Raw genomic sequence first — 14,237 nt, forward strand, 5'->3', positions numbered from 1 at the left:
GGTGGTGATTTTTTTTCTTTCGCATCTTGGCACTTCAGATTTCCCTCTTTCACAAGCACACACAGGTGAAACTATCTAATTTTAGGCTTTCGGCTTTATTTCCTTTAAAAAAAAAATCAGCCCTTTTTTAAGAGAGAGAGGAAGAGAGTAATTTGGGAGCCCTCCTGGCTTATTCAGCTGAGTGGAGCCCTGACCCTCCCTCCCCAAAAGTCTGCCTGCCCCATCCTTGATGGCACCGCACGTGCACAAGCTCAACGTGTTTCGAAAACCGAGCCCGTGCTGCACAAGTGCACGTGTGAACCCCCTCCCGCTTCCCGGGGGCTCCTTATCCTCTGAAGGGCTGTAGCTCCGGCCTCAAAACGCTCCCTGTGGCGCTGAGCTGTTACGGGGAGAGCAAGTTACCGGCGGTGGCCGGGTGGGGGGGGGGGTGGCTCTGAAGCCGTGCATCCATCCATCTGCAAAGGTTCCAGGAAGAAGCAAAAACCTGATAGGCTCAAATCATCCTTAATCTCTGTCTCAACCCTACCTGTTGCCGGTTGCGCGGCGGCGGTGGGGGCAGAGGATGAGGAAGGGGAGACGGCAGCGGTGCGCGGGGGTCGCTTGCTGCGGGGCGCTTTGCCGAGCATCACCGGCGGGGAGTTGCCCATCTCGGTGCGCTGCTGTTGCTGTTGCTGCTGCTGCAGGATTCTCCGGAGCGCAGGAGAGCATCGCTCAGGCTCCGGAGCTCGGCGGGAGGGAGGCTCGAGCACAGCCAGCCGCCGCTCCTGCGCGGCGATTCTGCCCGGGACTGGCGGCGGCCGTTCAGCTCATGCCCTTCTCTGGGTGCTTCGAGTCTCCGCCGCCGCCTTTGCATCAGCTGCAGGCGCCGCAGCAACAGCGTCGCCGCCACCACCTGCCCCCGCCCGCGGGCGGGCTGTGAAAGAAAGGAGGGGGGAAGAACCACAAAAAAGGAAAGGGGGGGAGAGAATAAAATATTCTCCCAAGCCTCCTCCCTCCAGATCTTTTCGCAAGCCTGACAGTCTGACAGGAGACTAGGCACCCGCACACCCACGCGTGTGCAAAAAGCCACGCGCACCCTCAGTGGGAGAGGGGACCACCCGGTGGCCAAGCAGCGGCGGGGTCGCCTTCGGAAACTGTTCTCTGCAGCAGGCAATGCTCAGTACCCAAGGGCCTTGGCTTGGAAAGTCATCAATCACTGAGAAGAGGGCTCCCCAGAGCATGTGCAGAGAGTCCCTAGCCATCTCTCCCATGGAGACTCCATTCGGACCGGGAATAACTTCTGTGAGCAAAGGCGGGGGAGGGGGGTGGAGAAGAGAGGCTCAACTTGCATGTTGCTGGTGATAAATAGCACACTTCTCTAATGTGTCAGCCTCTATTAGCTGGGAGGCAAGGGTGCCCTGCAAAATGTACACGTGGCAGGTCAGTGAACACAATACACAGGGTGTCAGATCGTGTTGGGTCTCTCTAACATTAAGCAACACGCAGAAAATGCTCTATTTGTTCGGAAGAAACTCTTGACATTTTGGGAAGCAGTGAGGCAGGGGAGGGGGATAGAGAGCGTACAGTCTGTGGGTATCTTGTCTGAAATGTGCACACAGCAAATGTCCACAGAAAGAGATGAATAACCATATGCACTTGTGTGCCTCTAAATTGCCACAGATGCACACAAGCAATGTGTGCTGCTAGAAAACCTTCAGGCAGAAACCTTGTACACAAATGCAACCCCTCACCCCACAAGAACAAACCAGAGCATGCACATGAACTGCCTTGGACTGCAGCCATGGAGAAACCACTGCCAAGACTTTGAACCTATTTCTATCACCCTCCTCTTACCAAACCTGCCCTTTTATCTGACATGTTGCCTGATCAAAGAGATCTTAGCCAATTAAACTGTATGAGTTTTAGCTGGTCAGCTGAGCATCAAAAGAGGCTGCAATCCTAAATAGGACTGGCAAACGTTTCTGAATAAGGATCTATAGGATGGCACAGTGAACCTAAATGAGTTTGTATATGAGTTGGGGGGGAGCAATAGTTCTAAAGCACATAACATACTTTGGGTTGTTGTTTTTTTCAGATCAGAGGTTGGGAACCTGCAGCCCTCCAGATGTTGCTAGACTCCATTTGCAGTTGAACAACATCTGGAGGGCTACTGTTTTCATGAGGGTTCTGCTTGTTTTCAATGTATGGAGATTGTCATCTGCAAGCATCCTCTTTGCAGAGGCATTTTGCCACCATCACCTTCTCTCTCACACACACAGGGTGGAACACTGCTTCTACAACAGTACTTGCCATCTGCAGTTTATGTAAGTACTTCTATTAATAATAAGGATAATGTTTTGAAATTAAAAGTGCCATTACTCAAGGTAGCTTTTTAGTCGATCAAAATGCTGCAGCCCAGCTCACATGTCTCTAGAGCAGCTAAGGAGGGGCGGCAGGATCAGGCCAGGGGCCCTTCTAGTCTAGCATCCTGTTCTCACAGTGGTCAACCAGATGAGGGTAATTAGCTATGAAACCCCAACATTTTGAATCCCCTCCAAACCTGGGCCAAAAGTTTGCAGTCGTTTTGCAGAATTTTGTAGTGAAAACCCCGCGTTTTGCAGCCCCCCATAAACTGAGCAATTGATACATCAAACAGGGCCAACCAGATGCCTATGGGAAAGCCTAAAAGCAGGACTCATGTGCAGTAGCTTTCTACCCATTAGTGATTCCCAGCAACTGGCTTTCAGAAGCATTCTGCCTCTGACTGTGGAAGAAGAATATATCCATCAGGATTAGTAGCCATTGATAACATTATCCTACACAAATTTGTCTAATCCTTTCTTAAAGCTATCCTTGCTAGTGGCCATCACTGCCTCTTGTGGGAGCAAATTCCAGTGTTTAGTAATGTGATGTGCGAATAACTGTTATCAAGCAGGAGACCTGCCGGTTTGGGGGGGGCGGGCGTGTGGAGATTAGAAATAAGACTACAAAGGTTTATTTTTAAAAATAAAAATAAAATACTCTGCTGGCTCAGTCAAAGCTTGGAACAAATGTTCAGAACTCTTTTTGGATTCTGTGCTTAGTCCCGAAAAGACAAGGCAACATGGGCAGATCGGGAAGGGAGGAGCGGCTGCGAGCTGTGAGGCATATCCTGCTTGCTCCGAAGCCTTCTCTAAATCTGTGCCACTGATGCAGCTCAGGGGTGGTGCTGATGGCACTCTGCTCAGCGAGGCTGCAAGTGCCCAGAAGCTTCTGGTCCAAGGTCACACATCTCCTAGTTCCTCCACAGACTCCATCAATTAGCAACTAACAGTGCAATCCCACACATGGCATGTCTAATCAGAAGTGTCACTGAGTTCAGGGGGCTCAGTTCCTAGGTAAGTAACCATGCAACTGCAGCCTGGATGTGCTTCACAGGCCCAGTGAGAAGATGAAGTGGGGCCACTCCACCTAACACACTGAAAAAAATAACATTAAAAAACAAGAAGCTACCACCATATTACACCAGAGTGCGGAAGCAATTTCTGACCAGAGGCCTTAGATCAGGGGTCCCCAAACTAAGGCCCGCGGGCCGGATAAGGCCCAAGGGACTTGTTTATCCGGCCCATGGTGACCCCTGCCACCCACTGCCATCGCCCGCTCTTACTGGTGCTGCGCTGTGCGGCTGCCCACTTCCGGGTCAGAGGAGCACTGGAAATAGCTTGTGTGCATGCGCAAGCGCAATTTGCACATGCGCAAGCGTTATTTCCAATGCACATCCAGGTCGGAGGAGTCCCGTGCACATGCACACAAGCTATTTCCGGGGCTTCTCCGACCCGCAAGTCACCGGAAATAGCGTGTGTGCACGCGTATGGGTGCACGCTCTCCCGCTCCTCGACCCGTGATCGGCACTGGAGACACCGGCCCGAGGCGCAGTAAGTTTGCTGACCCCTGCCTTAGACAGAGCTCCTCTCACTCCTCCCCAAGATAGCTGCACTACTGGTTTGGGTATGTTGGGATCTCTCAAATGAGCAGAGATTTAAGGCTGAATCTCTGCCAGCTCCCTGTTTGCCTGTAGGAACCCATTTATAGTGGGCATGAACTAGGGCTGCCACCTTTGTTGTGGCAAAATACAGGGCAGGGCAGTTGGGGGGCAATTTCTTTTCCATCCGGTGCTGAAGTGTCTTCAAAGCAATCCATTACAATTTATTGCAGGCTAACTGGGTGGCCCCTCTGGAATTTGTCACACAGGCACATGTAAACACACACATACACACAGATTTGTAAATCTGTCTGTGCTTGGCTACTCAGAGATACATGACCTTTCACACACCTTTTCAAACACATGCATTTGGAGAGGACCCCAAACTTTGCACACACAGAGAGAAGACCTGAAATACAGGACAAAACACTATCAATACAGGAGGTAGGTAGCATTTTACATTGAAACACAGGGCAATCCTATCTTATACAGCAACCCTAGCGTGAACATAAGAAGCCATGCTGTTGGTCCATCTAGGATCAGGTTGAAGCTTCTATAGGGAATGAGGCGTCTCCCAGCCCTATTAGATCCTTTTATCTGGAGATAAGAACTGGCAAGGCCAGCACTGGAGGTAGGCACTGTAAGGCAGCTAAGGCCCACAGACCAGAAACCCCCCCCCAAAAAAACCCTTATGCCTGCATCCAACCTCCCTATGTTTATAAGCAGCTGCCTTATACTGAGTCCATCCAGCTCAATAACGTCTACTCTGATTGGCAGAAACATTATAGGATCCTGAGCAGGTGTTTTGCTCTACAGTACAGACATCCTTTAAACTGGGGAAGCCAGGGACTGAAACTGGAACCTTTTGCAGGTGAAGCAGTTGCTCCAGCCACAGAACCAGGGGTGGGAACAAAAGGGAATTCTGCAAGAAAACTGGGGGCAACTATTTATGGTAGGTTTCCTGTTCAGAGTGGTTCCTCTTCCAAGGGAACTCTTGGAATGGTTGCTGTGTGAGGGGAACACGGGTCTCTGAACAACTCTCAGGACCCTTAGCAAGCTATGTTCCCCAGGATTCTTTGGGGGAAGCCATGACTGTTTAAATTATTATTATTATTATTAATAATAATAATAATAATAATAATAATAATAATAATAATACCCCGCCCATCTGGCTGGGCCTCCCCAGCCACTCTGGGCTGCTTCCAACTTAATATTAAAAAACAATACAGCACCAGACATTAAAAACTTCCCTAAACAGGGCCACCTTCAGTCGTCTTTTAAAAGTAAAATAGTTGTTTATTGCCTTGACATCTGCTGGGAGGACGTTCTTAAAGTGGTACGATACTACTTAAAATGTGTAGCAGTGATGCAAGATGCTGTATCAGTGACTGCTGGACATTCCCTCTGGGCCAAAAGAGGATTATTTACTTATAAATAATTTCTGGAACACTCTTCATTTAAAAATTGAAACACCCCGAGGCATTTTACAAGAGGAGACAGCAACGAGCTGAATCAAAATGTCAGTCCTGCACACAGTGTGTATGCAACAGACCATTGCTTGGTGGCAAAGGTGCATGGTTTTGCATGTAGAAGGTGATAGCTTCAAACCTCGGCATCTCCTGTTGAAAGGATCAGATGACGACCTGTGCTCGAGACGCCTGAGAACTGATGCAAGTCGACCAATGATACTGGGCTGGACAGACAAATAATCGTGACCTCCTATAAAGCAACTTATTCTGTTCCCAAGTAAGGTTTTCACATCAAGGGTGGGAGGGTGCTTTCAGGACCCCAGAATTCGAACTGCAGGGAGGGGTTTACACAATGAGAAGGAAACAAAGAGTCCTAGAAATCCCACCTGCATTCATTTAGCCTCGCTTTATAAACCACTGTTAGTTCCCCATTTTGCCATTCATTAAAATCCATCAAATTCTCTCTTGGATTTATGAAATTGGGATGTGGAGGGTGGAGAGAGAGAGGCTGCCTGTATGTGGGAGGCAGAGAGTAGACTTCAGCACATACTGGCTGTTAAAGAACAGAAAGATAAGGACAGAAAAGGGTCCTTTGACAGGAAGGCTTGGAAATGCCTAACCTGAAATTTTGATGCCAGTTATTTCTGAAAAGCTGAAGTCTATATGGGAAAAAAACACCCCAAAGCTATTTTGTGCCTCACTTACAGAAGCCAATTCCCCACTATCATCTGTGCTAAGAAGACAGAGTACCATAAAGCACTGGAAAGTTGCTATGGAAACAGAGGCAAATTGGATCAGTACTCAGCATCCCTTGGCAGAAAAGCTCCTTCATTGACTGCTGAGGGAGCCCATTTCCATGGGCATGTGTATAGAAACCCAACCACCTGCCCAGGCAGCAGTGCCATGCCAGCAGCACAAGCCCTCAAGGTGACACTCGCCACCCCAATGAGAACAGCAGCCAAAAATCTGCAAGCCAAGCCCACCAAGTGGCACACAACTGCTGCAGAACTTGGCTGCCTTTGAGTCCCCATAATGCCCATGCAACTGAGATGTGTGAAAGTCAAGTAACATCCACAAAGAGCAAAAGGTAACACTCTAGTCCTGTGTTAAGAAGAAGAAAAAAATCTCTTGCAGGTCCAGCCTCAGGTCCCTGGGGGCAGAATTCTGTTGGGTTCTCCTGACCTTATAGACAAGGCTTAAAGTTGCCATGTTTGCACTTGTGCTTCTGCTTTGGCTGTGTGCACACTGGCACATGGCTGGCAGAAATTAAGCCGGTGCTGCTTGATGGGGAAGACGTCTCCTGTTGAATTTCTGCCTGTCTGGCAACTGTTAATGGGGAAAGGCTATAAGCTTTATGGGCCAGTTCAGTCCTTGGTCATCTTTGAGTCAGGCTAGGAAAGACACACACCCCCAATCTTAAATTCTGAAGAGCCACTTGTGGCATGCTCTCCTCAGGGAGGTTAACCTGGCACCTTCCTTACATACCTTTAGGCACCAGGCAAAAATGTTCCTATTCATCCGGGCCTTTGGCTGATTAATATTCCATGGCCTTTAAAATGTGCAGGGCCTTTTCAAAGCTGACCCCCATATATATTTATGGAACCTGCCCACCCAATGGAGGAATGTCTGGGCCTGGCTCCTTGCTTGATTGCTTAAAAACTTTTTTGATTTCAGTCTCTCTCTGGTTGAAATGAAGGGCTAATTTTGCAAACTGTTGTTGATCCCTGTTATTAAATCTACAATTCTGCTACTGGTATGTGTTAAGAATTTTTAAAATGGCTTTTCTTTTGGTTTTAAACTTTTTAAATACAGTCGTACCTTGGTTGGTCGAACGTCCTGGAACTCGGATGTTTTGGCTCAAGAACGCTGCAAACCCAGAAGTGAGTGTTCTGGTTTGCGAACATTCTTTTGGAACCTAAACGTCCGACGGGGCTTCTGTGGCTTCTGCAGCCAATCAGAAGCCATGATTTGGTTTTTGAACGTTTTGGAAGTCGAATGGACTTCCGAAACGGATTCCGTTAGACTTCCATGGTACGACTGTATTGACTTTTCAATATTTTTATGATACTGCCTTGGGGGAGGGGACCCTTTTGAAAGGCAGCATATAAATCTTTAAAACACACACACAAGTCCCCACTTCCTCCCCAGTCCCATCCTATACCTCCATTCAACACTTCCTTAGGGCAGCACTTGGGGACATGTTTACCATTAGTCCAAATAGGGGTTTATTTGTTGAGGCAGAGGAGTCAAAGAGAAGGGGGGAGGAGGACTGGAAACAGATGGCTTCAGAGACATAGAAGAGGGGGGAAATGGGAAGGGGGCAGAGAGAGAAGCACCATATTTTACAACTTGAACTTATTAACACCTTCCTTACCTGTTTAATGTACACTTTTGCATGCATAGGATAGGTCTGATTAGTTCAAATGTTGAAATGTGCTTTCCACAAACCAATGTTTTCAGAAAAGGGCAAAGGCTTGTCCTCACCCACCCACCAATAATATGGGGGGCGGGAATCACATTCTTCCATGTACATTCAGACTTCCACATGACCTTTTTGGGGTGGGGGTGGGACCAGGATGTTTTGCTAATTTGAAATATAAGCCGTAGCCAGTCTCCAGCTTGCTTAGGATCTTTAGATGGGAACATAGGAAGTTGGCTTATACTGCATCAGACCCTTGGTCCATCTAGCTCCATACTGTATACACTGACTGGCAGCAGCTCTCCAGGGATTTAAGCAGAGTTCATTCCCAGCCTTATCTGGAGGTGCTGCACATTCAACACAGCACCTTCTGCATGCATACTACTAAACTATGGCCTTTTATTCTGAGTTCTCACAGCATGCAAAGCTTGCTTAGAAGGCAGGCCACACGCCATGGCACAGATGATTGACAGCAGCATCTTCACTGTTGGGACCTGTCTCATCTACAGCTAAAATTTGCCATTTTAGCTAAGTGTTATCTGCGGCTGGTAAGAGCTCTTTCACTATTTTTCACCAAAAATAGCACCTTCACAAGCATTACTGCCTGCAAAGATTGCTCACTCCCTTTTTGGGGGGGGGGGAGAGGAAAGCTCAGCTTCCTGTGCCTTAAAGAACCAAGCAGATGTTCTAACGGGCACAGTTTTCCAGGAAAGCAGGAAATGCTGCTCCCACTGGATATTTGTATAGCATGCAAAGGAACCCATCAAGAAAAATAAAAAGTTAGCTGCACCCATTTTTCTTCCTGAGGAAATAATCCAGCAAGAGTGCCACCCTTCACTCAGAACACATTTGCATTAGAATCCCCCACTCAATGCATTTTCAAGATCACTTGAAAACCAGATGAGCTAATCTGCCTTAAACACCCCTTTGCAAATGCAAACACAGGGTGTGTGAAGCTCAGCAAAGAGTGGGTTTTAACCCTTTCTTTTACAGTGCACTTCCCTATGTACGCCTTGCTCCAGATTATTAGGATTTTTATTTATTTGATTTATTGCCCATCCTTCACCCAGGACAAGATCACGGCAATTTAAAGATGCAATACAGTGGTACCTCGGGTTACATTTGCTTCAGGTTACATATGTTTCAGGTTACAGACTCCGCTAACTCAGAAATATTACCTCGGGTTAAGAACTTTGCTTCAGGATGAGAACAGAAATCGTGCTCTGGCGGGGCGGCAGCAGCGGGAGGCCCCATTAGCTAAAGTGGTGCTTCAGGTTAAGAACAGTTTCAGGTTAAGAACGGACCCCTGGAACGAATTAAGTACTTAACCCGAGGTACCACTGTATTAAAAACAGCTGAAAACAAATTACAAATTAAGAATAAGCTGGGCCCTAGTATATACAATGGTACCTCAGGTTACATACACTTCAGGTTACATACGCTTCAGATTACAGACTCCGCTAACCCATAAATAGTGCTTCAGGTTAAGAACTTTGCTTCAGGATGAGAACAGAAATCGTGCTCTGGTGGTGCAGCGGCAGCAGCAGCAGGAGGCTCCATTAGCTAAAGTGGTGCTTCAGGTTAAGAACACTTTCAGGTTAAGAACGGACCTCCCGAACGAATTAAGTACATAACCAGAGGTACCACTGTATAGGCTCTTCAACTGGTCTGAAGCTGGCATTAAGGACATGGAGCCTGTTATCACAGCAGAGTGTGAGGCTCTTGTGACCTACAAGCATGCACCCTGCAAGAATATGCCTGCTGCACTAAGAAAGCCAAGGTGTGATGCCCAGCATGTGCTAAAGGCTTCTGGTTGCAGCTGTGTCAGAACATTCAACTCTTTGCTGACTCTTTGAAGACAGCCTTTGGACCAACAGTCAGGAAAACTGCACCGCTGAAAACTTTGTCTAGTGAGATCATTGCAGACCGCAGAAAGCAAATGAGCCAATGGGCTCATTTACTATCAAGAACTGTACTAGCAGGAAAATATGGTCTCCAGCACAGGAACTGACAGCATCCAGACTCTGCCTGTCTTGGAAGAGATGGGTTTCCCTCTTTCCCTCAACAAGCCTAAGAACAACATCAACTCTCAGGCACGTGGTAAAGGCCCCAAGACAGGATGGAATCCCAACAGAAGTGTTGAAAGCCAGCCTCAATTCCTCCCTCAAGATGCACCTCCACAAAATGTTAGGGAAATGGATCCACAAAACATGCGTGTAAGAACAAAGATAACTGTAAAAACTACCATGGAATCTCCCTGCTGTGTACTGTGGGGAAGGCCTTTGACCTTGTCAGCTGAAAAGGACTCTTCACAATCCTCAACGATTTAGGATGCCCACCTAAGAGACAAGAAATGCCGTGGTGCACCTATAGCAGTAAAACCAGATGCCTTCATCTTCCCTAGCTGCAACAAAACATGTCTCACCCATATTGTCGCAGCAGGCCCTGTGGCTCTCCAACTGTCTGCCTTTGCCCCAAAAAGGCGCAATCTTCCACTGTCTTCCGAGGCTGACATGCCAACGATATATTGTCAAAGGCCATAGTAAAGAGGTGTGTCTTCAACATAGGATAGGAACTATATAATTAAACTGCTGTGTTCTCACAATTAAGGTGGGATCTATAACTTTCAAATCCCTTTGTGGAGGGTGGTGGAGGGAACACTTTCTTTTCAACCGTTTATCACAGCACTTGGAAGTGATAATAGCAGCATTAAGTAATCTTGCTAAGTAATCAGCACAAGTCCAACTGTTTGCTTTCCATAAACACTAGAAGGGAATATGCCTTTCTGTCGAGATTTAACTAACCTGCAATTGTCTGAGTGTATTTGAGGGGAAGTTATCTGGATTCTGTGGTATTGTGAACACCCCTCCCTCCTCTATTATTATTATTATTATTATTATTATTATTATTATTATTATCCCATCATTTGACTTTAAATTTATGAAAGCTTCCTTCGACAGTTTTTGTAAAAAGTGATATAAATTTACATAATAATAACTACATTTTTTTAAATTGCATGCAGTGGTTCTTTATCCCAGGGGGCACATGGCTGCAAATAAGGAGAGCACCCAGCCATAGAAGGTGCTTTCTGCTCCACCCGCTGCTCCACTGTCCCAACATTGTGTACGATAGAGCAAAGGAAACTTCTTAGGACAAGGAGCTTCTAAATTATAACGGAAGTCATAGGAAGCTACCCCTTATTGAATGGACCCTTGTTTTCCAAAGAAAAGTGACTCTCCAGGGTTTGAGACGGGAAATTTTTCCTAGCCCCACCTGGAGATGCCAGGGATTGAACCTGGGACCCTGGCACTGAGCTACCCCCCCCACCTGGGGGTCTTTCTCACAGTAGGAGGAGGGTGTGTGCACACCAGGCTGCATGCAACCATATAAATCCCTGGTGGAGCAGGTTGGCAGACTGGGGTTGGGTGGATGACAAGTTGAGAAACGCGGGCGGGGTGTGTGTTTGATTTTAAATAAAAGTTTTGAGGAAACACTGCTATAGTAACCGAGGGTACAAATGTCATATAAGATGGGGAGTGGGGACAAAAAAAAAACACTGGCCAACCCTTTTCCTTCATTATTCCTTCCTTACAGGTCACTCTCTCCAGGACCACCCAAATCTCTTCCTAGCTAACAAGGAAAATAAAATTGATGGGAGCCCAGGGCTCACCTGTGAAAAGGGATTCATTAGGGCTGTTGGTCTGGTTTTAATGCTAAAATATTTGAAGTTGTGATAAAAAAAGAGATTTGTCTCTAAGCATATGCAGAGTGTACTCTGCCTCTTTTTTTTTTTAACTCAGTCCTTCACGCAAACAAACCTAGCCCCTGCCCTCCTGAAGATTTGGGAGGCACCACGCAGTTGTCACACTTTTCTGGAAGCAATTCTTCCCTGCAGGACACCCACGGGCTCCCATGCAATCCTTTCCAGAAGGGCATATGGCCACGTCTTGTTAGCACCACCCTTCCTTCCCTCCCTCCGGGGCTCCCATGCCGCTCGTGCCACAGTGCCCTGCAACTGCCCACATGGGGAGTTCCGGCTGCTGCGCTCCCCTACAGCCAGCGGCATCACAGCCCAAAAACATAGCACGAAACGGAATGACGGGGGGACGACCCAAAACACTGAATGCAGGCAGTTTTACATACTTGGCTGTAGCTGCTGCTGCTGCTGTCGCTCTGGGAAGCCTCAGATGAGCATAGCCCAAAGCGGGGTGGAACTGCTGTCCATCTCCCAAATGAGTCACAAGCCCCCGCTGGAACCTGGGCAGTTCCCAGGCCCTCTGCCCACCCGGAGCAGGCTACTCCCCACCTCACAGCCTGGGCTTGGGAGGGGGGCTGCAGCAGCTCACCCCTTTTTCACTGCCTTCCCTAACTCAAGCCAGATTTGCTTCAGGCAAAGCAGTCTCCTGCAGTTGTTTCTCCCGACCAGGCCCTTCTTAAAGGCACAGGCCCTAAATTTGCTGGGCAGTGGGATTCTCCGCCATGCTCCCTGCACCCATGCAAGCCTTCCTGCCCAGCTCTGGAAAAGAAAGGTTCAGGGCCTGACAGTGGAACATGAGCACAGGGCAAGTCCCTAGAGAAGAGGTGTGAGGCCTGTGGCCTCTTCAGAAGTTGCTGGACTACTACCACTTCCAGAACACACACACCGGCCAATTGAGCCATCCTGGTTGGTCTTGGAAGCCCACAACATCTGGAGGGCAACACATTCCCCAACCCTGCCCTGGCCTGCACAGGCCAAGAGGATCACTTTCCTTAGGTCTCACCAGCACTGAATAAAGTTATTGACATCTTGTCTCGAGAGACAATGGAGTGCACCTCCAGGGGTGAAGGCAGACTGTAGCATCTATAGGACTAAATTGTCCTTCAGGGCCCAAGCCTGGGCAGAGTGCATGGAGGTCCTGGGCTGCCCAGGCAGCAAGCAAGACCCCCTCTTGGCCTCTCTAGTGTGGTCCAAAGGAAAGCTTAGAACAGTAGGTTTGGCACCACCTTGCCTGCAGGAGTTTCCGGAAGGAGGTGTACAAGGCACCATTCAACCGTCTTAGAGACTCTGCGTTGGATTTGTGAGGTAAACAACTTCAAAAACAACACACTGGCCCTTCCTATGTGTGTGTTTTTGACAGGCAGGAACAAAACAGATGTTGTCATGGCATGGAGATAGAATGAATTATGTTCCTCCTCCTCCACCACCTGTTCTTCTTAATCTACCCATTCTTCATCCTGAGGCCCAGGGAAGGTTACAACAATTAAAATGCAATATTAAAAAACAGTCTAAAGCAACTTACAATAATAGAAATAAGGTGGGTCCTTTTATTTATTTAATCTCCTTGAACATGCGTTGAGTTACCATTTTGCATTTTTATATTGCAAACCGTCCCATGATCTTCAGATGAATATTTAACCAAATAAAATAAGTAAGTAATAAATTGTCAGAAGCCAGGGTGAAGTGCTGTGTCTTCAGCATTTGCCAGAAGCTGTACAATGAAGGACACATCTGTGTGGAGAGGGAATTCTACAACATAGGGGCTGCCACAGAGAAGGCCCTCTCCTGGGCCAACAAATGCCCTCCCCACAAAAAACCCCAAAAAACTTCTTGAGGTTCGGGAATTATTCAGATTATCTTATCTTAGCACTGGAGAGGGTCTGTGAGGAAGGAAGCAGTCTTTCAGGTATTTAGGGATAGAGTCCTTTAGGGCTTTAAATGCCAACATGAGCACCCTGAATTGGGCCCAGAAACAAACTGGCAGCCAGTACAGCTATTCTGAAATGGGCTATATGCAAGATCTAAACGGAACCCCAGCCAGTAATCTGGGCAGGGCATATTGGACATTTCTGCGTGTCATGCTGCCAGAAAAACATGGGGCCAGGTCTGTAAAAAAACAATAAAAGAGTTAGCAAAGGCAGTAGAGTGGATTCAAGTGGCACAGGCTTTCTTTAACCACAGAACATTGAGGGGGGGAGAGATAAAGGAGATTGTCTATGCCACCCCAGGGACCAGGCATTTACAAAAGTCAGGCAGGCAGACATTAAAAGGAGCTAGAGGAGAGAGGAGGAGGAAGCCCCAGTGAGGGACTGCTCTCCTCCTCCCCTCCTTTAATAAAACAGGATGAGGTATTTGCTTGGTAATTTGCCCAGCCATGGAATGCCAATTGGGAATGAGTAGTGCAGACAGAAACACCCTTGGATCCTTTTATGCACCCAAGAGGAGGCACAAATTTTATTTCCTTTTATTTATTTAATCTCCTTGAACACAGAGCCAGGAACATTATGGGATGGTGTTGGCAGCATTAGACGTCTAATGTGAGAGAAGACAGGTATTAGGCCTCTCTAACATTGCAAACCTACAAACTTCAGATCCCAGATTTGTGCAGTTTGGTTGTTGTTCACGGGGCAGGGGAGCACTCTGCACATTCTC

General features: G+C 47.6%; 1 protein-coding gene across 3 annotated transcripts in view; it reads right to left on the minus strand.

Annotated features, from left to right (window-relative positions):
* Nucleotides 1-14,237, minus strand: part of NHSL2 (NHS like 2) — a 107,973-nt gene that overhangs the window by 56,899 nt on the left and 36,837 nt on the right. For 2 of the 3 annotated variants that reach the window (XM_081897328.1, XM_081897326.1), the window contains exon 1: nucleotides 527-947. The exons of the other annotated variant lie outside the window; for it this stretch is intronic. In XM_081897328.1, the coding sequence (XP_081753454.1) occupies nucleotides 527-647 (121 nt within the window). In that variant the 5' untranslated portion in view covers nucleotides 648-947. Of the gene's footprint in view, nucleotides 1-526; nucleotides 948-14,237 lie in introns of those variants that run through there. 3 annotated transcript variants of the gene reach the window in all.

This window comes from Podarcis melisellensis, assembly GCF_964234715.1.
Source record: "Podarcis melisellensis genome assembly, chromosome: Z".
NCBI lineage: Eukaryota > Metazoa > Chordata > Lepidosauria > Squamata > Lacertidae > Podarcis > Podarcis melisellensis.